At 51.3% G+C, this 21,753-nt stretch overlaps 2 protein-coding genes across 3 annotated transcripts in view; one reads left to right on the top strand and one right to left on the bottom strand.

The window, feature by feature from the left end:
* Window positions 1-14,499, bottom strand: part of MAVS (mitochondrial antiviral signaling protein) — a 36,527-nt gene extending 22,028 nt beyond the window's left edge. The window contains exons 1-5 of one of the 2 annotated variants that reach the window (XM_006139231.4): window positions 14,358-14,499; window positions 7,390-7,519; window positions 5,217-5,391; window positions 2,276-2,529; window positions 366-1,386 (exon numbers count right to left, since the gene is read on the bottom strand). In XM_006139231.4, the coding sequence (XP_006139293.3) occupies window positions 366-1,386; window positions 2,276-2,529; window positions 5,217-5,391; window positions 7,390-7,506 (1,567 nt within the window). In that variant the 5' untranslated portion in view covers window positions 7,507-7,519; window positions 14,358-14,499. The remainder of the gene's footprint in view (window positions 1-365; window positions 1,387-2,275; window positions 2,530-5,216; window positions 5,392-7,389; window positions 7,520-14,357) is intronic. The other variant, XM_089777750.1, reaches the window with a different exon arrangement.
* Window positions 14,500-18,739: 4,240 nt separating this feature from the next.
* On the top strand, window positions 18,740-21,389 carry LOC142829706 (uncharacterized). The gene is made up of 2 exons (XM_075930985.2): window positions 18,740-20,108; window positions 20,385-21,389. The coding sequence occupies exons 1-2, from the start codon at window positions 19,866-19,868 to the stop codon at window positions 20,520-20,522; spliced, it is 381 nt and encodes a 126-aa protein (XP_075787100.2). The 5' UTR covers window positions 18,740-19,865; the 3' UTR covers window positions 20,523-21,389.
* The last annotated feature ends 364 nt before the right edge of the window (window positions 21,390-21,753 follow it).

Raw genomic sequence — 21,753 nt, 5'->3', positions numbered from 1 at the left:
CACACGTGGTGTTGCCTCCTCCCCTACGTCTGGCCCAGCACAGTGTTGACAAGTTGGGAGGAGTCCCGCTTTGGCTGCTCTGAGCCAGCCAGTCCCACAGACAGGGGAGTGGCACACCAGGAACAGCCTGGCATGGGATCGGATGCACCTCTAAGTGTACATCCCCTCTCCCCCAATCCTGGCTGGGCATAGGAGAAACCAGCACTATGCAGACAGTGCAAGTCCCTCTACAGCTGGAAGCCAGTGCAGTTCTGATCACCAGTTTTAACGCCCCTAACTCACCTCTGGGGCTGAAGATGCTGCCCCCTTGCAGCAGGCCCAGAGTAAAACACTTCTGTGTGAATACTGACGGGGGAAGCTCTTACCCCTGCTGTTTGCTGGGCCACTGGCACCTTCTGGGCTCTCTGCCAGGCACCCAGCTGACTCCCTACCCCGGTGGGAATTGCTGCCGCTGCCTGGGTTCTGTTCAGGGGTCCCCTGGGAAGCTCCAGTGGAAGAGCCGGAAGCCAGTTTTGCAGAGGAGCTGGCTGAGCGAGTTGTGCCGAGACGTAATGCTCCCATTTCACGAGCCGACGAATCTTCGCTGAGATCCGGGGGGATGGTGCTTGGCATCTGAGCAGCAGGCGCTGGTCCAACATCAGGGCTGAAACCAGCCCTGCCTTTGAGGGCTCCCCCCTCCCCGTAACTGCGCGTGCTCTGGGCAGAATCTCTGATCTGGGGGAGGGGAAACGCTTCCCTCTCTCCACCCTGCTCTCTCTGCCTCTGGGCCTGTTTCTGCTCTATGTCAAACTGGATCTGCAGGAGGAAAGGGTCACCAACATCCACCACGGGACTCAGCAGGTTCCCATGCTCATAACCCTGCAACGCCTGAATCTTCTGTTGCCGGAGCGAATCTGCAGCCTCCTGCCCCTCTCCATGGACAGCTCTGTTGGCACTGGAAGCCACGGGGGAGCGCTCAAAAGAAGAATAGTAAACCTCTTCCGGCTGGTTCCTGAAATCCTCTGGCCTCGGCGTGGCAGCCGACTCCCCTCTCTGAACAGGCTCTCCAGGCACGGAGGCCTTTCTGCTGCTCCCAACATTCAGGTGGTTCATGTTCCCAAAGTACCCACCACTCACACAGACTGGGTGCTGCTGGCGGCTCGCCCAGTCCTGCCCCTGTCCGATTGGGTCGGAAACGGGCATACCTGGCTCAGCCCCTACCACCACTCCTCTGAGCGACCCCTCACGGGCCAGCTGGTCGCTCCCCGGGGACCCAGGAGACAAACAGGCCTGGCCATCTCCATGGTTACTGCCTTCCTGGGAAGTCCTGAGATCAGCTAGTGCTGCATTCCCAGTGGGCTGGCGACGTGGAGCTTCCGGCCTCAGGGTCAGGGCATCTTCTGTAACCTGGAGGGAAAACAGAGATGTGTTTAGACCATAAGAGAATTATTCTTTGGGCCCAAATCAGGACTGGGGCTCCCCTGTGCAAGCCACTGGCCAGACTCACTCCTAGGCCTTGTTTTGACCCAAGTGTTCTGAAGGAGACAGAGCCTGGGGCCTAAACTCCTCTCTCCACACTGCACTGCCATGGCAGGCTGCCACCCAACAGCACTGCCTCCACCCCTAAGCCCTGGTCTGGAGGCAGAGCGCCTGGCAGGGGGTGTTTTATACCCACCACTGAACTCCAGAGACAAGCAAGGACTGAACAGACATGGAGACCAGCCTTCCTTCTCAGCCTTGGAGGCAGTCACTCCGGGTTCTCCCGCCAGCACGTGTGTAGGGGAAACCCACACACTGTTCCCCATCTCCCTGCTTTGAGGCCTGTGGGAATGAGGGGGCAACAATCCAGCATTTCCCTAGCACCAAGATCATCTTTTAACCAGGAGAATCACCGTGTTCAGGGGCATGCAGAATGGAACAACTACGCCAGGAGGGAGAACGTGACTGACAGGAGAACATGACTGACCTAGCACATACTGCAGCCACTTTCTGTGGCAGCACCAGCCAGAGAGAGACACACAAGGGTCCAGACCACCTCCTGCCCCCCCATTCACAGCTGTAACTCCCTGACTCTCTGGACCACGTGCACCAGCCAGGAGTGGCAGGAGAGCAGCTACTTTGGATGAAATGGGAGCAGTGTGGGCTCCCGTACCCCCATGGGACAGCCAGATCTGGCTGACTTCCAGCCCCCTGGACACAGGGGGCTGGTACGCAGGTAAGAACTGAGCCCAGGTGGGCAGTTTCAAGATTCAGGACAAAACTAGAGTGATCTGGACACTCTCAAAGACCAACCAACCTTTTGCCTTGCCAACGGCTCCATGCTTGTCACCGGAACAGCACGGGCCGCCAGCCCTTTGTAGCCTTCCACTCCGGAGGGACTTGACTGATGAAGCTCTGGGAGACTTGATGGCTGCCTGGGTGATGGAGAGGTGTGGGCATTGTTCTCAGAAGCGGGGCCAGCATGCCAGGAATTGGGATTCACAATGGGTGGTGAGGAGTGGCTGGGCAGAGAGTTATTCACCGCAGGAAGCGGCGCGTTGTTCCTGGGACCTGCAGGAAGTGTGAGCACAGACTGTTTGAAGCGATGGGTAATACAGGCGATGGGGAGTACTGGCAGGGGCTGACTTTAGCACTGGTGAGGCCCTAGGGGTGAGGTGTTCTGTCTAGTCAGACGGACACCAGGCACTGCCAATCAATGTACCGTCACTCAGAGGTGCGTCCTCTAGGAGGGAGAGAAAGAGAGAGAGAGGGAGGAGTTTTTGCTCTCCGTGCTCATTCAGCTGGGACAGTCAATGAATAGTTGTTGCTGTGACAGCACTTCCTGAGAAACGGACAGATGTTCCCTAGCAACGAGGCTGACACCCCACCTCATCTCACCGCGGCTACGGAGCACTGATGTCTGCCGGGCACACCAAGCCCTGGATCCTTACAAAAACATACGAGTTCAAATACAATCTGTGCACCAGGCGGGGCAAAGATCTCCCTCAGAAACCAAGAACTATGGACCTCCTGCAGTATCCTCTCCAAACTCTGCCTCCACCCCTTGGATGGACAGCCCTGCTCCAGGTGAGGACATAACAAGGGGCCTGCAGCCTCCCCTCAAGGTCATGCCCAGGAGGATTCCAGAAGGCGACGTTTTCGTCACCAGACCTCTCCTGTTTGTCCTTAGCAGGGACCGTTAGCTCGAGCACCACAGCCAATCATGCCAGGACAAAGAGGATCCTGCACTGGGCTACTTGGCCTTCATGAGGTCCCATTTTGCCATGCCAGCCATCCAATAGGGACTTGCTAGTGAGGCAATATGGACCGTGGGCCCTTCGCTATATGGTCGATGCTCAGGGCTCTCCCCATCTCGCCAACCCACTGATGTGCGGTAGCACCATTTAGACTGTGCCTCGCAGAAATAGCACCGTGCAGAAGGCTAAGAGACAGCACATGAGCAAATGCTTGCAGGCTGGCAGAGGCCGTCACAAGACCTGCGGAGTTGGCCGGCCGTTTGTGGCACCAGTCTGCAAGCTGGGGATGCTCTCCAGTAGTCCTAGGCAGCTGAAAGGAAAGGTCCCAGCCCACCTGAAGGGTGATCAGACTTTGCCACCGTTATCCAGGTCTCTGTCACCTCGAGTGGGGCTGCAACATCAGGCCACGCACAAACTCTGGCTCTTGCCCAGCCCGGAGGTACAGTAGTCACCTTACCCCAGTGCCCTCCAATTCTGCATGTGGCATTCAACCTCAGTGACGGGGGTGCTGGCCTTTCTCCTCGGCCGGTGCCACCGCAGAGGGGATCAGCAGCCCATAGGTTTTAGCAAGGGGAAGGGGCAGGTGCCAGGGCCTGCTGATTTCCTTCTTGAAAGCTTGGTGCTGCATAGGCTCCGGAAGTGTGTCAGGAGAGGGGTAGACAGGTGAAAGGCAGGGGATTGATTTATTAACCCTGCAGGCAAGGGGGATGGAGGAGTCAGACTTTATAACAGGCGCCGGTCTCGATCACAAGGGTGTATGTTTTAAATATACGACGCAAATCAATTGTAGAGCCCAGCGCCTGTAACAAAGTGATAGCTCCAAAGAGATTTCCAGGAAATGGGGAAGAAATAGCATTGTTTCAATGGAGGAAGGATTGCCCAGTGGTTAGAACATAAGACCAGCCAGACTGGGTCAGATGAGTGGTCCATCTGGCCCAGTGTCCGGTCTTCTGACACTGGCCAATGGCAGGTGCCCCCGAGGGAGTGAACAGAACCGGTAATCATCACGTGATCTCTCCCCTGTCATCCATTCCCAGCACTAGCCTGGGCCTTGGGAGGCCAGTGTTTAAATCCCAGCATAGGGCGAGATCCTCAGAGGTGTTCATTTGATGCCAACGGGAGTCTGGTGCTGCCCCGGCTTTGGTGCGTCCTCAGATTCCATGAGACGGCTTTAGGCACCTCTGACAACCTGTCCCCACCCGGTACCCCTGCCCTGCCTTACCTAACAGTCAAGACTGCAAGGTGTGGAGATACCACAGTGGTGGGAGCACTGTGAGAACCCAGAGATGTTAAACACCGGTCGACTATCTGATAAGCATTTGCTTTTTGGATAGTCTTTTGACTAGTCAACATCCCCACCCCCCTGCCTTGCTGCCTCTATGATATAGAGACAGCAAAGGGGTGTGGGGGGATAGAGGTACTTCAAAGAGGCAGTACTGCACAGGGAAACCCCAAGGCAGCTGCAGCACAGCTGATCTGCGGATCAGCTGTGCGGCGGGCTGCCCCTTTAAAACGCCGCCTCCGCTCGATTCAAAGGGGCAGCCCTGGAGCCCGGGGTCAGCTGGGGACTCGCCAGCTGATCCCGGGTTCCGAGGAAATGCCACGGGGAGCCCGGGATCAACTGAGGAGTCCCCAGTTGACCCCGGGCTCCAGGGCTGCCCCTTTGAATCGTGCAGAGGCGGCGTTTTAAAGGGGCAGCCCGCCACATAGCTGATCCTTTAAAACGCCGCCTCTGCGCATGTCAAAGGGGCAGCTGCCGTGGAGCCCGGGGTCAGCAGGGAGCTGTGGAGCCCGGGGTCAGCTGCCATGGAGCCCGAGGTTAGTGCTGTGCAGAACCTGGGGTCAGCTGGGGACTTCCCACTGGCCTGGTCGTACGTGGAATTCCGCATTCCTCCTCTGAAACGTACAAGAGCCCCCGCAGGGCATTTTAACACCATTACTAGAGAGTGCCGGAGGGCAGGGCAGCATGTACTAAGGGACAGGTCCTGCAAGGCAACTTACGGACTTGGTGAGCTCTGTACTCGCTATGAACTCTGTCTGCAAGATCCTCGTGCTTGTTCTTCCGGAGCGCCTCAATGAACTCCTTCACCCAGCAGCTCCTGCATTTCAGGTGGAAGAAGATCTGCCACATGCCGGACTCGTTGCCTTGCCTGTCGGCCTCGGCTTGGATCTTTTCCTAACAATCAGCAGAGAGAGAACACTGAGGCAAGGGGTGACAAGGTTCACGAGCCACGGCAGGAGGCAGGCAAAGCTCCTGGGGCCCTGTGCAGGCCGAGGGAGAGGAGTTTAGCCAGGTGTCCTCTGGAAGGGCAGCTCAGTGCGAGATGGACGCTCCGGGGAGGCCAGGCTCTGTCAGGAACCGCGGCACCGTGTGGCAGAGTTCTGTGTCGCACACGAGGAGGCAGCCTCGCCTTGGAGCGGCAAGAGGAACTCCAAGGCAGGCTGGTAACACGTTGCTGGGTTTGCGTCAAGGCCCCGGAGGACGACAAGCAGGGATGCAGCAGGTCAGCAGGCAGGGTGCCCGGGAAGGAGAGAAGACAGTGCAGGACAGCTGGGAGCAGCTACAGCTCCTGTTGCACCCTACCTCCACATATCTGTGGCAAGGACTGCAGCCAGTGGGAACTCTGGATGCAGAGCAAGTGAAAAATCAAGAGCAAGCCAAGGCTAGAGAGCAGCAGGACTGAAGTTTGGGAAGAGAGGGAGGAGGGAACAGAGTAAGGACAAGGGGGGGAGGAAGGGGCACTATGTTTCCAACCCTGCTGCACCTGCTCCCTTTACCTTTCACCCTCTTAGGATAGGTGGGGGGTGGGGGGAACAGGATCAGAAACTGATGCTCAGTAACCCTCCCGCTAGCCGAAATGAAGCCGTGCCTGCCGCGACCATGGTCCCCACACTCTGTAAAGGCCACAGCCGTAACAAATACATTAACCCTCGCAACTCAAGGTTTAAGACAATCATTAGGAGACTTTTCAGGGTGGGGGGGACACCACCCCACCTCTACCCACTGCAGGGCTCTTGCCTCTTCCCCAGAAGTGCCTGGTGCTGCTCGCTGTCAGAGACAAGACCCGGGAGCAGAGGGACTGGATCCTGTCTGGCAATTCCTAGCTTTCCTAATTCCATGGGCTGTTCTTAGACAGCTGGGCATGCTGGCTGGGGATCTGCAACCGTGCGTCAGGGAGAGCCCGTTCCTGGGATGCGGACGGAGGTTCCAGGCTGCAGGAAGCTGTAGTTAGGCAGAGCCTTAACGAGCAGCTTTGGGGGCATGCCCACATGTGCTAGATTTCTCCCTCTTTCTCGCCACACCCAAAGCCCAATCCCAGAATCCGTCACTGGCACCACAATCCACACGGAGACAGACTCCTTAGAACCAAGTCCGACCAGGATGGGGGCATTTCATGCTGGGGTCGGGCCCAGGTGTGGCATGAGGATCCATTGCTGCTCCAGGGACAGGTTGCTAGGTAACATGATGCCAACACAGTGACTCCCATCTCCTCCCGCCCCCACAGTTTGGGTAGGTTTTCCTTATCACTTTTTAACATTTAAAAAATAAAAATCAGAGACTGTAAGGATCTCTCCTCGTGTCCCCTCTAGTTACGATTCTGGCATCACTGTGTCCCACTGGCTGCCTGGCTCCCCCTCCTAGGACTGGACTGGGCTTTATGCCTCCCAGTATCCGCCTCTAGTTTGCAGCCATCAATTTCGTATCCAGCAAGAGACGGCCTTCGTTTTGCACGTCACTCTGTGATGAGGGATCTGGCAGTGTAACCCACTGGTTAGTGTGCCTTCGTGCAGTGTTTCCCCCCCCCCCGCCCCCACAGGGTGCCTGCACCATAGAGGATGCGAGCCAAGTCACTAGAGAGACTGGATTCTTTAGCTCAAGTTGTAGCAATTCACGCTTTTAGCCCGTTGGCTGTCATGCGAGCATGACAATGCTGGCCAGGAATCTGGAGCCATTTATTTTCTATTTGTTCTTCCCAGCCATTTGTATGTGGGAGATCTAAGCACTGATCTAGCACCCCGAGCATTATTCAGTTCGGGGCAAAGTTGTTGGGTCCCACGAGGCAGGTTAAAGTTGTGGAGACATGATATATGTTGCTGCCCCCTTCTTCCTCCCCCCCTCCAATCCTACCTCTGAACTAGCAAGGCAGGTTCAAACAATACAAGAGAGAGTTACCCTGTCTGCATCAGTGAGACACGGCAGATAACGAAGCAGTTCCAGCACTCGGATGCCTTGGAAGTCGGACATATTTTGCCGTATGTATTCGTAAACCTTGTCCTCGGCAAACCCCATCTTTGCTTAGTACCTAGGAGCAAGAAGATCAGTTTTAGCAAAAAAACTGCACGGCAGTTGTTATTAGCTACTTTTTTTATTGCTGGTTGGGCCCCATTGAGCAAGGCACTGTACAAACCTATGAAAAATAGTTGGCTCCTACCAAAAAGAGCCTACAGTCTCATAATGATGTTGTGAAGGCCAGGTCTTTAACAAGGTTCAAAAAAGGGCTAGATAAATTCATGGGTCCATCAATGGCTATTAGCCAGGATGGGTGGGAATGATGTCAGAGGCAGGGAATGGGTAACAAGGGTGGGAACACTTGATTCCCTGTTCTGTTCATTCCCTCTGGGAGGGACGGGGGGGGGACTTAGTAAAGTCACTGTCGGCAGACAGGATACTGGGCTAGATGGACCTTTGCCCCAACCCAGTATGGCTGTTCTTATGTAATAAAAGTTAGAGCTGCTCAGAAAAATTATATTGAAAAAAATCCTGTGAAAAATGAAAAAAATTCTATTACAACTGTGCATCTAACCGCACTTTACACCTCGCCCGTTTCTCTGTAGGATCAATTGTTTGTACTGGGCTTTTGCACAGCAACAGAGACGATTTTAAGAACAGAAGTAGGTGGCATTGTAAAGCCACAGAGTGGGCAGTGGGACTTGGGGATGGATGAAGAACATGACGTTATTTTTTTAAATCGTTTTAGGAAGCTGTGATTTGCATTCAACTCTCAGCGATATTGCAGTGACCTTGATGAAGTCTAATTCAGGTGTAGTTTCAGAGAGCTTGTCTTTACAGTTAGGGTTAGATTTGCTTCAGACTAAATACTGTGACTGCCTGAGAGTTTATAAATTATTCTATTTTAAGTAAGGGATTTCAATCGGTTCAGTATGTTGACTGCATCATGCACTGCAACACTAGCTTTTCTAGGCAACTCGTGCTATGGTAGGAATGTTGTTCCTCAAACTACATAGTACAAGAGCCTATTAAACAGTAAATAAAATAATTATTGCTTGAACTGGGAAGTGATGTGTCATTCTACACAGCAAACACTTTCAGTTTCCTGAGAAAGAGACACAAAGCATGTCCTCAGTGAAACTAACAGATGAAACAGAATGAAGTTTGAGACAGAGTGAACTGATGAAATAAAGTGGAGGAACGAGTTAGTAGCTAGCCAGCAGGATGGGAAGGGACTTGGGTTCTGATCCCTGCTGGGCATAGGCAAGTCACTTAGTCTTATTCTTTATCTGTAAAATGGGCATAATACTATTCCATACGTAATACTTTCCATATGGAAGGATAAAATCCACTAAAGTTTGTGAAGTGCTCAGACTATCACAGTGATGAAGGGCCACAGAACCACTGACTCATACAACACTAGAACTGGAAGGGACCTCAAGAGATCATCAAGTTCAGTCCCCTGCCCTCACGGCAAGACAAAGCACCAACTAGACCAGGCTACTAAACTTTGGAAGCCCGGGGGCCACAGTGATACTCACAGCACATGCTGAGGGCCCCAACATAAGTGTGGTTGCATATACATGCAAATATATATGCAAATATATGCAAATAGCTTATTTCACACTGACAGGCATGAATACAAAGATTAAGGCAAGACTACCCAACACACGGGCCCCATTTAAGTCAGTTCTTAATGCAATATTTACCCGATTTCCACCGATATGAGAGCACTTTTAATGAGCAATGACTGTCCAGGAATTTAACTACTAAAATACATATCAACAGAAGACCATCATATTGACTACTTTTCTGTTTTGGCTCCCACTTGCGGGCCACGTGTAGAGCCCCATGTAAACCCAAACTGCAGGCCGTGTGTTGAGTAGCCCTGATCTAGACTATCCCCGATAGATGTCTATCTAAGCTGCTCTTAAATATCTTCAGTGATGGAGATTCCACAATCTCTCTAAGCAATTTATTCCAGTGTTTAGCCACCCTGATAGCGAGGAAGTTTTTCCTAATGTTCAACCTAAACCTCCCTTGTTGCAATTTAAGCCCATTGCTTCTTGTCCTATCCTCACAGGCCAGGAAGAACAATTTTTCTCCCTAGAGTGGAGGATAGCTAGCACCATGCAAAAGTGAACTCAGAGGCCAAGGAGAACTATTTTCCCCCCCTCCTCCCTGTGACACCCTTTTAGATACCTGAAAACCGCTATCATGTCATAAATGTTGTCAAATTAAGGGTAAAAATAGAAGAAAAGCCAAAAAGGAGTTTGTAGAACAGCTAGCCAAAAACTCAAAAAGGAATAGCAAAATGTTTTTTAAATACAGTAAAACTCCAGTAGTCCGGCATCCAACTGTATGGCACTCCCGACAGCCCAGCATCAAAAAGGTGAGGAAAAAGTGAATAAGGAAAAGTCATTTACTTATTCCCACAATATAAGAACTAATGGTCACCAAATGAAATTAACAGGCAGCAGGTTTAAAATGAACATAGCGCTTCACATAGCCCAGAGTCAACCTATGGAACTCCTTGCCAGAGGATGTGGTGAAGACTAGGACTTTAACAGGGTTCAAAAAAGAGCTAAATAAGATTCATGGAGGTTAGGTCCATCAATGGCTATTAGCCAGGATGGGTAGGAATGGTGTTCCTAACCTCAGTTTGTCTGGAAATGGGTGACAGGAGAGCAATAATGTGAGGATTACCTGTTGTGTTCCCTCCCTCCGGGGCATCTGGCATTGGCCACTGTCGGCAGACAGGATACTGGGCTAGATGGATCTTTGGTCTGACCCAGTATGGCCGTTCTTATGTCCCCTCACAGAAGTATCTGGATAGATCGCTGCAAATTGCTGTGCTCACCTCTATTGGCTAAAACCTGGTCTATCTCTTCCAAGCAATGGAAACAAGACCAGTTTCTCTGCTGTCTCTCTACTCTCAGTATCCCAAATTTTAATGAATTTAAAGCCATCAGTTAAGCTTGAGCCATCTCGCACTTTTACCCAGAATTATTTTGTACATATTACTTCCTGAAAAGGGGACGGAGTGGCAGATGTTCCCTGGGATCAATCCTCAGTGAGTGATTTTGGTTTGGGGGAGGATCAGAGCCCTAGTTTTCATCTTAGGTGTGTGCACAAGTTGAGGAACCACAATGTTCTGATGTCACACACTCTTTTTTTTTTTTTAAGTCCATTAATTTATTTTTAGGGGACCCTCTCACAGAAACTCCTTGCTCAATTAGAGGCGATTAGCCTAGGCAGCTATGGCTACCCTGCTATTTCAGTGCATTAGCTGTTCTGCCTGAGCCGGAAATCACACCTGCAGCTCCAGAGCAGACATACTCATAGCAAGAGTACTTGCCCCAAAGCTAAATACATGAGACACAAAAACAAAGTGCTGTGCCCATACTTACAGATGGGGAAATGAAGACTAGGAGCCTCAAGAGTACTTCAGTGATTCAGAAAGTCAGTGGAGGGGAACATAGGGAAGGGCTCCTAAATCAATTACAAATTCTCTCTAAGCAACATGCCCCAGAGGGCCTGGAGGGAGCGGGGGAACCAGGAAATTCAATCTAGCTCTCTTTACCCCCAATCCAGCGCCTTATTCAAAGACCACCTGTTGTGACTCTCATATACACTGCATCACATGGAAATCCACAGAGATGAACAAGAACTGTAAAGTTACAATAAGACAGAAACCTAGCGTAAGTGCTGTGCAGGCTGGCGACTCTGATAAGACTATCGTCAATCTGGGTCAATGCTTGCACTTAAGCCAGGGGTGTCCAAACTTTTTTCAAAGAGGGCCAGATTTGATGAAGTGAACATGCGTGAGGGCCGACCATTTTGCCTGACATTCTTTGAACCATTAAAATTAAATGCAAATTAACTATTTTATGCAAAGTTTATTGCAAACGGCATACTTTTCATTTTGTCACATGGATGACAAATCTAAACAGGTGTTAAATCACTCTGCCTTTCATATCTGAAGGCCAGAGGAAAAAAAAATCCAGGAAGCTGAAATATATGTCAGGAACATTGTAAAGTACATTACATATTATTGGTAATAAAGGTTGTCTGTCAACTTTTAAGTTCAAAAAATATGAACAGGAACATAACACCAAGTATATATGTTGTGTCCAAATATATTTATAACTGATTTAGACCAACTGACATTAACTGAGATTTTACAATGTATTCATCTCAATACATATGGATTCGGTGGGGACCATAAAAGATAGATATTGCCAAATTACCTGTGGGGCCGTATTAAACCGGAACACGGGCCGCAATTGGCCCGCGGGCCGGACTTTGGACATGCCTGACTTAAGCAGTCTAGGGAAATGCAGGAGGAGAACATGGCAGCACACAACCAATTGGTAGTAGTTTCACTTCCTGTTTTGAAACTGCAGAGGAACACAGGGAAGCAAATGGCAAGTGCTCTGAGTGGAATTTGCCAGCGGCTTTTAAGGGATCTCTCTTGTTCACGGGTGGTCTGGAGCACCGTCATGGATCTCTTTAAAAGGATGGCACACGATGCTAAGGGAGTGGTTCGCTACCGACAGACATTTGGCCCATTTGCACCTCCAATGCCAATGCAATGGGCAATGAAGAAGGCAACCTGTCTGCCAGATGCAGGATTGGCTCAGGGACCATTGTGGGATGTGAGGTGACCTATTGGAAGCAAGGCACCAGTTATTCCCTGCATGCCACAAAAGCTGTAGAGCCTATGGCAGCGAGAGTGGCCATAACCCATGCTAGAAGTGAATTGGTCCCTCACGGTGCCAGAATCAAGGAGACCAGTCCTCTCCTCACTCCGTGTTGTTCCAAGAATGACTTGAATTCCGTGCCCAAGGTGCAAAGTGCACTTTACTTAATTCCCAAACACCATCTTGAGGTTTCCTTAGAGTGCTCCAGGCCAGCCTTGCTCAGCATAACATGATCTGAGGCGATCACGGCTGGAGGCTGTAATGCCACAATAAAATCCTGCACAAAAACCGAAGCATGGACTAAGGATGTTAGATTGCAGATAATCACCTAATCGAGTAGTCGATGGGGGTGGCACTCACTACCCCCACTGCAGCTCTGCAGGTTAAATGTAATAGGTGCTGGCTCCCACCAGGACCGGCTCCTGCTTCCCTCCCTCCCCCCCGTCACTGCCACTGACACAGAGGCAGCAAGGGGGGGGGAAGTAGTCGACTAGATTATCGGATAAGCATAGGCTTATCGGGTAATCAACTACTGCCTTACATCCCTAGTGGGCTTTCTATCTAACAAAGGTTTCAGAGGGGTAGCACCGTTAGTCTGTTTCAGCAAAAACAAGGAGACCAGTGGCACTTCAAAGAAATGTACTAGGGCATAAGCCTTCATGAGATACAACTCACTTCCTCAGATGCTGAAGAGGAAAGAAAACATAAAAGGACGGGATACAGAGATGGGGTGTGTGACCAATTAGCTCCGTCACATTCCCATCTTTGTATCCCTTCCTCTTCTGTTTTCTTTTCAGCATCTGAGGAAGTGAGTTGTATCTCATGAAAGCTTATGGCCTAATAAGTGTGTTAGTCTTTAAAGTGCCACCAGACTCCCTGCTGTTTTTACCTAAAGAAGGGGAAACATTTCCACATATTTTTGCATCAAAGAGGGGAAAAGAAAATCTCTGCAGAGCCTCCCTCTGCTACTTCAAACTGGAGGGTAACAATTTTGACACACACAGGCCCCTCTTCATGCAGGGGCCTCCTTTTACTCAGAGTAGTCCATGGGACTGAAGACAAAAGACTGTGCAAGTGGTTTTGCAGGAGTGTCCAAGCACAGCCAGATTCTCCTAGGACGTACACAGGGGCTACGTCTACACTGGCCCCTTTTTCGAAAGGGGCATGCTAATTTTAAACTTCGGAATAGGGAAATCCGCGGGGGATTTAAATATCCCCTGCAGGATTTAAATAAAGATGTCCGCCGCTTTTTTCCGGCTTTTGCGTCTAGACTGGCCCGATCCTCCGGAATAAAGCCCTATTCCGGAGGATCTCTTATTCCTTTGAAGTAGGAATAAGAGATCCTCCAGAATAGGGCTTTATTCCGGAGGATCGGGCCAATCTAGATGCTTTTTTCCGGCTTTTCCCCAAGCTGGAAAAAAGCGGCGGACATCTTTATTTAAATCCCGCGGGGGATATTTAAATCCCCCATGGATTTCCCTATTCCGAAGTTTAAAATTAGCATGCCCCTTTCGAAAAAGGGGCCAGTGTAGACGTAGCCAGGGATTTGCTGATATTTTGACATTTGCATCAATGACATCCAGAGCAAACCAGCAATTGAGCCTGGAAACCAGAGCTTTGCAATATGTATTTTATAGGTAAGCGTGTGTCATAGATGGAAAGTGCCTGAGGCAACCACTAGCAATACTTTTATTTTAGATCAACAAGAGCCACATTTATTGCAAGCACTTCCTTGTTTAAGTGAAAGCTCCCACTCCCCACCCAGCAAATGACCTATCCTTACTCCAGGCCTATTGGTTCCACAAGCTGGCGAGTTTCTCATCAGGGAACCGACCGGGAACCCCCCTGCAAAACGCAAACAAAATCCTGCTCGGATTCTTTTATGGGTTGGTTAATTTCTCTGCCCGATCCAGCTCGGGGGCTGCTCCGAGTCACCCTGGACTTGCCCCCGGCTTCCTTGACAGACTCTCTTCCGCTCGCCCGCGCCTTGCAAAACAAAGGGAGGCCCAGAGACTCCGTGCCCTGCGCCCTCCTGCAGCGGGGGCTGCCCGCAGCGGAGAGAATTCACTTGCAAGCTCTGGGGGGGGGCTCCTGCGGCCGAGCCCCGCTGCAAAATCCGGCCTCTGCACGCTATGCCCCTCCTCCCTCTGCACGCTATGCCCCTCCTCCCTGCTTCACAAGGGCCAAAGGGGGGGGAGGGCTCCTTACCTAAGTACCGCGGTAGAGCCCAGCCAGGAGCGCGCGACACCGTGTCTGCAAGGGCCGCGCGACACTTTCCCAGCCCGCGGCCTGCCTCGCGCACTGCCGGGCGGCGTTCTACGCCCGCCCCCTCCGTGCCCCGGGCATCAGCCGCCCATTGGCCGCGCGGCGTCGCTCCGGACGTCCATCACGCGCTGGGGCTGGAAGCTTGCGGAGCGGCCGGATGGAGAAGGCGGCTGGGGTGCAAAGGGGGAGGAGGAGCTAAGCCAAGCCAGGGCATGGTCCCATTGCGGGGAAGGGGGGGGGGGTTGTTTTCTGGGTGCTGAGCCCTTAGAACAGAGCCCTCCTGGAGTTGAAGTGGTTCAGTGTGTCTGTTGCTTTGCAAGGGGGCAGTAACCCCAACCCCCTGTCTTGGCTGGGGGAGACCAGAGGATCTGGCCCAGCAGGGCAGGGTGGTGGGGATCCCCAGAGAGCAGGAAGGGGGGTGTCAGAGGCATGATCACACACAAGGGGACAACCCTCAGGGGCCCTCTGTGAGTCAAACCTGTCACAACTGCCACATGGTATTTTTGTGTGGATGGCATCTTACCTCACAATGACGGCATCTCCACAGGGGATAACGTCACAGAGGGGTAGCCGTGTTGGTCTGTAGCCGCAGAAAGAAAGAGGAGTCCTGTGGCATCTTAAAAACTGGCAAAGTGGGTCTTTGCCCACAAAAGCTTAGGCCCAAATAAATCTGTTCGTCTTTCCGCTTCCACTGGACTCCTCTTCCTTTTTACAGTGCGTAAACTGGTCCCTGTCAGTACAGAGTAGAACATAAGAATGGCTGTACTGGGTCAAACCATAGGTCCGCCGTCCAACCCAGTATCCTGTCTGCCAACAGTGGCCAATGCCAGGTGTCCCAGAGGGAGTGAACGAAACAGGTAATGATCAAACAATCTCTTTCCTGCCATCCATCTCCACCCTCTGACAAACAGAAGGTAGGGACACTGTTCCTTATCCATACTTGCTAATAGCCATTAATGGACTTAACCTCCATGAATGTATCTAGTTCTCTTTAAAACCCTGTTATAGTCCTAGCCACAGACTACCCCTTGCTAGTCCATGTTTCTTACTGTTGCAATAGCCACAAATTGCTCATTTTCCTCAGTACTCAAAAACTGTTTCATAAGGGCAGCCTGGTGCAGTGAGATCTCTCATTGCCAAGACATCACTTTTACAAATATGCTGCATTTTCTTAGTACATAATGATCTGCTATTATTTAAAGCTGTCAATAACACATGGAGAAAAGTCCATTTCAGGATGCAGAATGTATTTCATAGTGTTTGTTCATTTCATGCCATACAAAAAAATTCAGACATTTGTAATGGGCTTTCCAATCATTAGACAGGTTCCAGTGTTGTTAAAGGCCCTGAATTTCAATAAAAGACACACTTTGCATGCACAGTTATGGTGAATGCATGTACAAGTGGTGATCCTTGCACACATTAATTACTAGTGTGCACATAAGAGGTTAGTTGTGAAGGCAGTCAGTGAGGTGCCATGGACAGTGAGGGTAGCTGGAGCTGCATGATGGGCAGCCTATTGTGTGCCGAAAGGTCTGCTCAATGTTTCCAAACATCAGGCACGTGCCCTATAAATTGTCTAGCGCTCTTTCAGTGAAAGTTGCTTAAATGTCAATTGTTGCAATTTCCAGGACTAAAATGGCTCTTCCCTCTTCCCCCAGGCTCTCACCATTCACACACACTGCCCTGCAGCCTGCTTTTCTGAGCGCCAAGCAGGGAGTGGGGCAGGCAGGGAGCCGACTCAGGTTTTTGACTCCCTCAGAGCCCTGATGGGCAGAATCCCCTGGGATGCTAACATGAAGGGGAAAGGAGTCCTGCACAGCTGGCAGTATTTTAAAGAAACCTTATTGAAGGCACAGAAAGAAACCATCCTGACGCGTAGCAAGAGAGGCAAACATGGGAGGAGACCAGATTGGCTTACAGGGGAAATCCTTGGAGAACTTAAGCACAAAAAGGAAGCTTACAAAAAGTGGAAACTTGGACAAATGACAAGGGAGGAATTTAAATGTATAGCTCGAGAATGCCGGGGGGTTATCAGAAAGGCGAAAGCGCAAATGGAATTGCGACTGGCTAAGGATGTGAAGGATAACAAGAAAGGTTTCTACAGGCATGTTAACAAGAAGAAGGTGATCAGAGATGGTGTGCGGCCCCTAATGCATGAAGGAGGTAACCTGGTGACAGATGATGTGGGGAAAGCTGAAGTACTCAATGCTTTCTTTGCCTTTGTCTTCACGGATAAGGTGGGCTCCCGGACTAATGCGCTAAGTGACACAATATGGGATGAAGATGGACAGCCCTTGGGGAGTAAAGAACAGGTTAGGAACTATTTAGAAAAGCTAAACATACACAAATCCATGGGTCCGGACTTAATCCATCCGAGGGTACTGAGGGAGTTGGCAAATGTCATTGAGGAGCCTTTGGCCACTATCTTTGAAAAGTCATGGAGGTCGGGAGAAATCCCGGATGATTGGAAAAAGGCAAATGTAGTGCCCATCTTCAAAAAAGGGAAGAAGGACGATCCAGGGAACTATAGACCGGTAAGTCTTACCTCGGTACCTGGAAAAATCATGGAAGGGATCCTTAAGGAATCCATGCTGAGGCACTTGGAAGAGAGGAAAGTGATTAGGAATAGTCAGCATGGATTCACAAAGGGAAAGTCGTGCCTGACCAATCTGATTAGCTTCTATGATGAGGTAACTGGCTCTGTGGATGTGGGAAAGTCAGTGGATGTGATATACCTTGACTTTAGCAAGGCTTTTGATACGGTCTCCCACAATATTCTTGCCAGCAAGTTAAGGGATTGTGGATTGGATAAATGGACGGTAAGATGGATAGAAAGATGGCTAGAAGGCCGGGCCCAGCAGGTAGGGATCAATGGCTCAATGTCAGGATGGCGGTCGGTTTCTAGCGGAGTGCCCCAAGGTTCGGTTCTAGGACCGGTTTTGTTCAATATCTTTATTAATGACCTGGATGAGGAGATGGATTGCACCCTCAGCAAGTTTGCAGATGACACTAAGATAGGGGGAGAGGTAGATACACTGGAGGGCAGAGAGAGGGTCCAGAGGGACTTAGACAAATTGGAGGATTGGGCCACAAGAAATCTGATGAGGTTCAACAAGGTCAAGTGTAGAGTCCTGCACTTGGGATGGAAGATGTATTAACAGGTGTGTTGTGAGCAAGACACGAGAAGTCATTCTTCTGCTCTACTCTGTGCTGGTTAGGCCTCAATTGGAGTATTGTGTCCAGTTCTGGGCACCGCATTTCAAGAAAGATGTGGAAAAATTGGAGAGGGTCCAGAGAAGAGCAACAAGAATGATTAAAGGTCTAGAGAACATGACCTATGAGGGAAGGCTGAAGGAATTGGGTTTGTTTAGTTTAGAAAAGAGAAGATTGAGGGGGGACATGATAGCAGTTTTCAGGTATCTAAAAGGGTGTCATAAGGAGGAGGGAGAAAACTTGTTTGTCTTGGCCTCTGGGGATAGGACAAGAAGCAATGGGCTTAAACTGCAGCAAGGGAGGTTTAGGCTGGACATTAGGAAAAAGTTCCTAACTGTCAGGGTGGTTAAACACTGGAATAAATTGCCCAGGGAGGTTGTGGAATCCCCATCTCTGGAGATATTTAAGATCAGGTTAGATAAATGTCTATCAGGGATAGTCTAGACAGTATTTGGTCCTGCCATGAGGGCAGGGGACTAGACTTGATGACCTCTCGAGGTCCCTTCCAGTCCTAGTATTCTATGATTAAGAATCCCAAGCATTTTTACAAGCTGGGGACCAACCAGTTAAGTATCAGTTCTGCAGAAAAGGACCTGGGGGTTACAGTAGATGAGAAGCTGGATATGAGTCAACAGTGTGCCCTTGTAGCCAAGAAAGCTAATGGCATATTAGGTTGCATTAAGAGGAGCATTGCCAGCAGATCCAGAGATGTCATTATTCCCCTTTATTCGGCTCTGGTGAGGCCACATCTGGAGTATTGTGTCCAGTTCTGGGCCCCCCACTACAAAAAGGATGTGGACGCAATGGAGAGGGTCCAGCGGAGGGAAACTAAAATGATAAGGGGGCTGGAGCATATGATTTATGAGGAGAGGCTGAGGGATTTGGGTTTCTTTAGTCTGCAGAAGAGAAGAGTGAGGGGCGATTTGATAGCAGCCTTCAACTTCCTGAAGGGAGGTTCCAAAGAGGATGGAGACAGGCTGTTCTCAATAGTGACAGATGGCAGAACAAGGAGCAATGGGCTCAAGTTGTGGTGGGAGAGGTCCAGGTTGGATATTAGGAAAAACTATTTCACTAGGAGGGTGGTGAAGCATTGGGATGGGTAACTTAGGGAAGTAGTGTCAAGTATCAGAGGGGTAGCCATGTTAGTCTGAATTTGCAAAAGCGGCGAGGAGTCCTGTGGCACCTTGTAGACTAACCGAGGTGTTGGAGCATAAGCTTTCATGGGCAAAGACCCACTTCGTCAGATGCATGTAGTAGAAATTTCCAGAGGCAGGTATAAATATGCAGGCCAGGATCAGGCTGGAGATGACGAGGTGGAGCCAATCAAGGAGGATGAGGCCCACTTCTAGCAGCTGATCTGGAGGTGTGAATTCCAAGAGAGGAGAAGCTACTAGGGAAGTAGTGGAGTCTCCATCCCTAGAGGTGTTTTAGTCTCGGCTTGACAAAGCCCTGGCCGGGTTGATTTAGTTGGGATTGGTCCTGCCTAGAGCAGGGGGCTGGACTTGATGGCCTTCTGAGGTCTCTTCCAGCGCTATGGTTCTATGATTCTATGATTCCCGTGGGCCAGATCCAAGGCATGTTTTGCCCGACGCTGGTCCATGTGCTTACAAATTGATTGTTCAATCAATTCAGCTACATCAAGACTACAAGCTTCTTTCGGAATAAGCTTTTCCAGAAGAGAGCTTCTGGAAAATTTATTTTGAAAGAGAGTGTCCACACAGCAAAAGTGCAACAAAATAGCCATGTGCTATTTCGAAAGAGAGCGTCCACACTGATTGGAGGCTATCTCGTGTTTAAGGCCACCCGGAACCAGTTCAGGCAGGCTATTAGGTCAGCAGTTGCTTCTGGGTGCTGTTGCCTAAAGCTAGCTGAGACGCATGCTTAAAGAGACCCTTCTGGACAGCCGTTACTCAGCTTTGGCTGCTTGTTTGCCTGCCTCTCTGAGGGACAGCAAAGCATTTGCAGTGCATGCTGTGGTTGCCCGGCTTTTGGACACTTCAGCTTGCCCTGCAGCCGGAGCTGCCTCTGGGCATGCGATGGCTGCACACAGCCATGCTGCAGTGTCGGCAGCACTTTGTGCAGGCTGCCTTCATGGTGCTGCACGAGCTTGACACCGAGCTCATCAGTGAGACCCTCTACCTGGCTGCAGGAGCAAGGCCCTTGCAACCACATCTCATGGTGGAGAGACGCTTTTGGAGGCAGGACACCAGTTCCGACTGATGGGACGGGCTGGGCATGGAGCGGTGGGACAACCAGCAATGGCTCCAGAACTTCAGGATGAGGAAAGCCCCCTTCATGGAGCTGTGTGCCTGGCTCACTCCTGCCCTCCGACAACGGGACACCCAGATGCAACCCACCACCCATCTGGAGAAGCGGGTCGCCATTGCCATCTGGAAGCTCACCACCCCAGACAGCTACCGGTCTGTGGGCAACCAGTTTAGCATGGAAAAGTTCACTGTCGGGGCCCTCCTCATGGAGGTAAGGCACTCTCGGGCTGCAGTCCCTGGGGCGGGGAATACGGAAAAGGAGGACCCTAGGGATATGGGGGTGGAGGTTCCAGGGGTGGGCTGGGGTGGGGAAGCCCCGTTTCCAGGGGGTTCTGCAGTCCCGCCCTCACATAGCCCTGTGGTGGGGGACACATTCAGAGGGGGTGGCTCCTGGATTGATTGAAGGAGGAAGGGGGGGGCGGGGATCCCCGAAGGGCTCAGGGCCTTTGATTCTCTGTTTTGTGTCTTTGTTTGTCTCCTCCTGCAGGTAGCGAGGGCCATCAACTCCATCCTGTTGCGCAGGGTCATCCGCCTGGGAGACCTGGACCCCATCATGGCTGGATTTGCCGCCCAGGGCTTCCTCAACTTTGGGGGGGCCAGAGATGGAACCCACATCCCCATCTGAGCACCAGAACAATGAGCTGCCCAGTACCTCAACCGAAAGGGCTATTTTTCCATGGTCCTCAGGCCCTGGTCGACCACCACGGACAATTCACAGACATTTTTGTCGGGTGGTTGGGGAGCGTGCATGACGTTTGCATGTTTAGAAACTCCAGCCTCTACCAAAACCTGGAGGCTGGCACTTTCTTCCTCCAGAATGATTTTTGGGTTGGGCACGTGAAGATGGCACAGTGCATTGTGGGGGATGCGGCCTACCCCCTCATGCCATGGCTCATGAAGCCGTACACCAGCCACCTGGACCCCAACAGGGACCGATTCAGTTCCTGCCTGGGTAGGGCCCGCATCCAGATGGAATGCACTTTTGGGTGCTTGAAGGCGTGCTTCAGGTGCCTCCTGACCCACCTTGATGTGGGGGAACACTACATCCCTGAGGTGGTCTCTGCGTGTTGTGTTCTCCATAACATTGTGGAGAGCAAGGGGGAGGCCTTCCTCAGAGAGTGGAGGGCAGAGGCTGGCTGGTTGGGAAGGACCTTCAAGCAGTCGTGCACATCTGCCATCCGCCAGGCCCATCAGGTGGGGGTGCACATCTGGGAGGTCCTGAGGGAGAGTTTCTCTCGGGACTCCAGTAACTCTCCCCAGGGCCTCCCCACTAGGGGCCTATGCCTTGCCGCCCGATGCTTTTCCCGCAATAACCTCTCCCTCCCCCCCCCTTCCCTGTAAACTCAATAAAAACAATGGTTTTGTTTTCAAAACATAACTTTGTATTTTGTTTTTCAATAAAAGTAACGGGGGAGGAGAGGGGATGAGAACCTGGAGAGGAGCAGGTAGGAGAGGGGGGCTCAGACGTGGGCTGAGAGAGGTGCATGGTGCAGCTGGAAGTTGGGCCTCAGCTCCAGGGACCTTGGTGATGTCAGGGGTGGGGAGGGCCAGGGAAAACAGGAATAGGCAGGAGGGGAGGCTGGAGTGGGGTCAGGCATGGCAGGGGGAGAGGGGGCAGGAGCAGGGGCAAGAGCCAGGTATGCCCTCATCTCCTGTATGGTGGCACACATATTGCGGCCCTGCTGCACCAGCTGCACGTTTGGCTCTTCCATGGGGCGTCATCCTGGACCTTCTGGGCCAGGGTCTGCTGCATGTCCCAGGGCCACACGGCGCAGACCGTTGCTGCATGTGCTTCCATGTGCACAGACTGCAGTGCAATGTCCAGGCCGAGCAACGATTACACCCCAGCCCCTCAG

The sequence above is a fragment of the Pelodiscus sinensis genome, chromosome 4 (assembly GCF_052426305.1).
Source record: "Pelodiscus sinensis isolate ZL-2025 chromosome 4, ASM5242630v1, whole genome shotgun sequence".
Lineage (NCBI taxonomy): Eukaryota > Metazoa > Chordata > Testudines > Trionychidae > Pelodiscus > Pelodiscus sinensis.
Note: the sequence above shows the minus strand (reverse complement) of the source record. Positions and strands in the feature narration are given on the sequence as shown.

Excerpts from the sequence above, each read along its gene's own strand:
- LOC142829706 (XM_075930985.2), top strand. The coding sequence starts at position 19,866 with ATGGAGCGGTGGGACAACCAGCAATGGCTCCAGAACTTCAGGATGAGG. Across the intron at positions 20,109-20,384 it reads TCGGGGCCCTCCTCATGGAG|GTAGCGAGGGCCATCAACTC; the intron begins GTAAGGCACTCT and ends CTCCTCCTGCAG.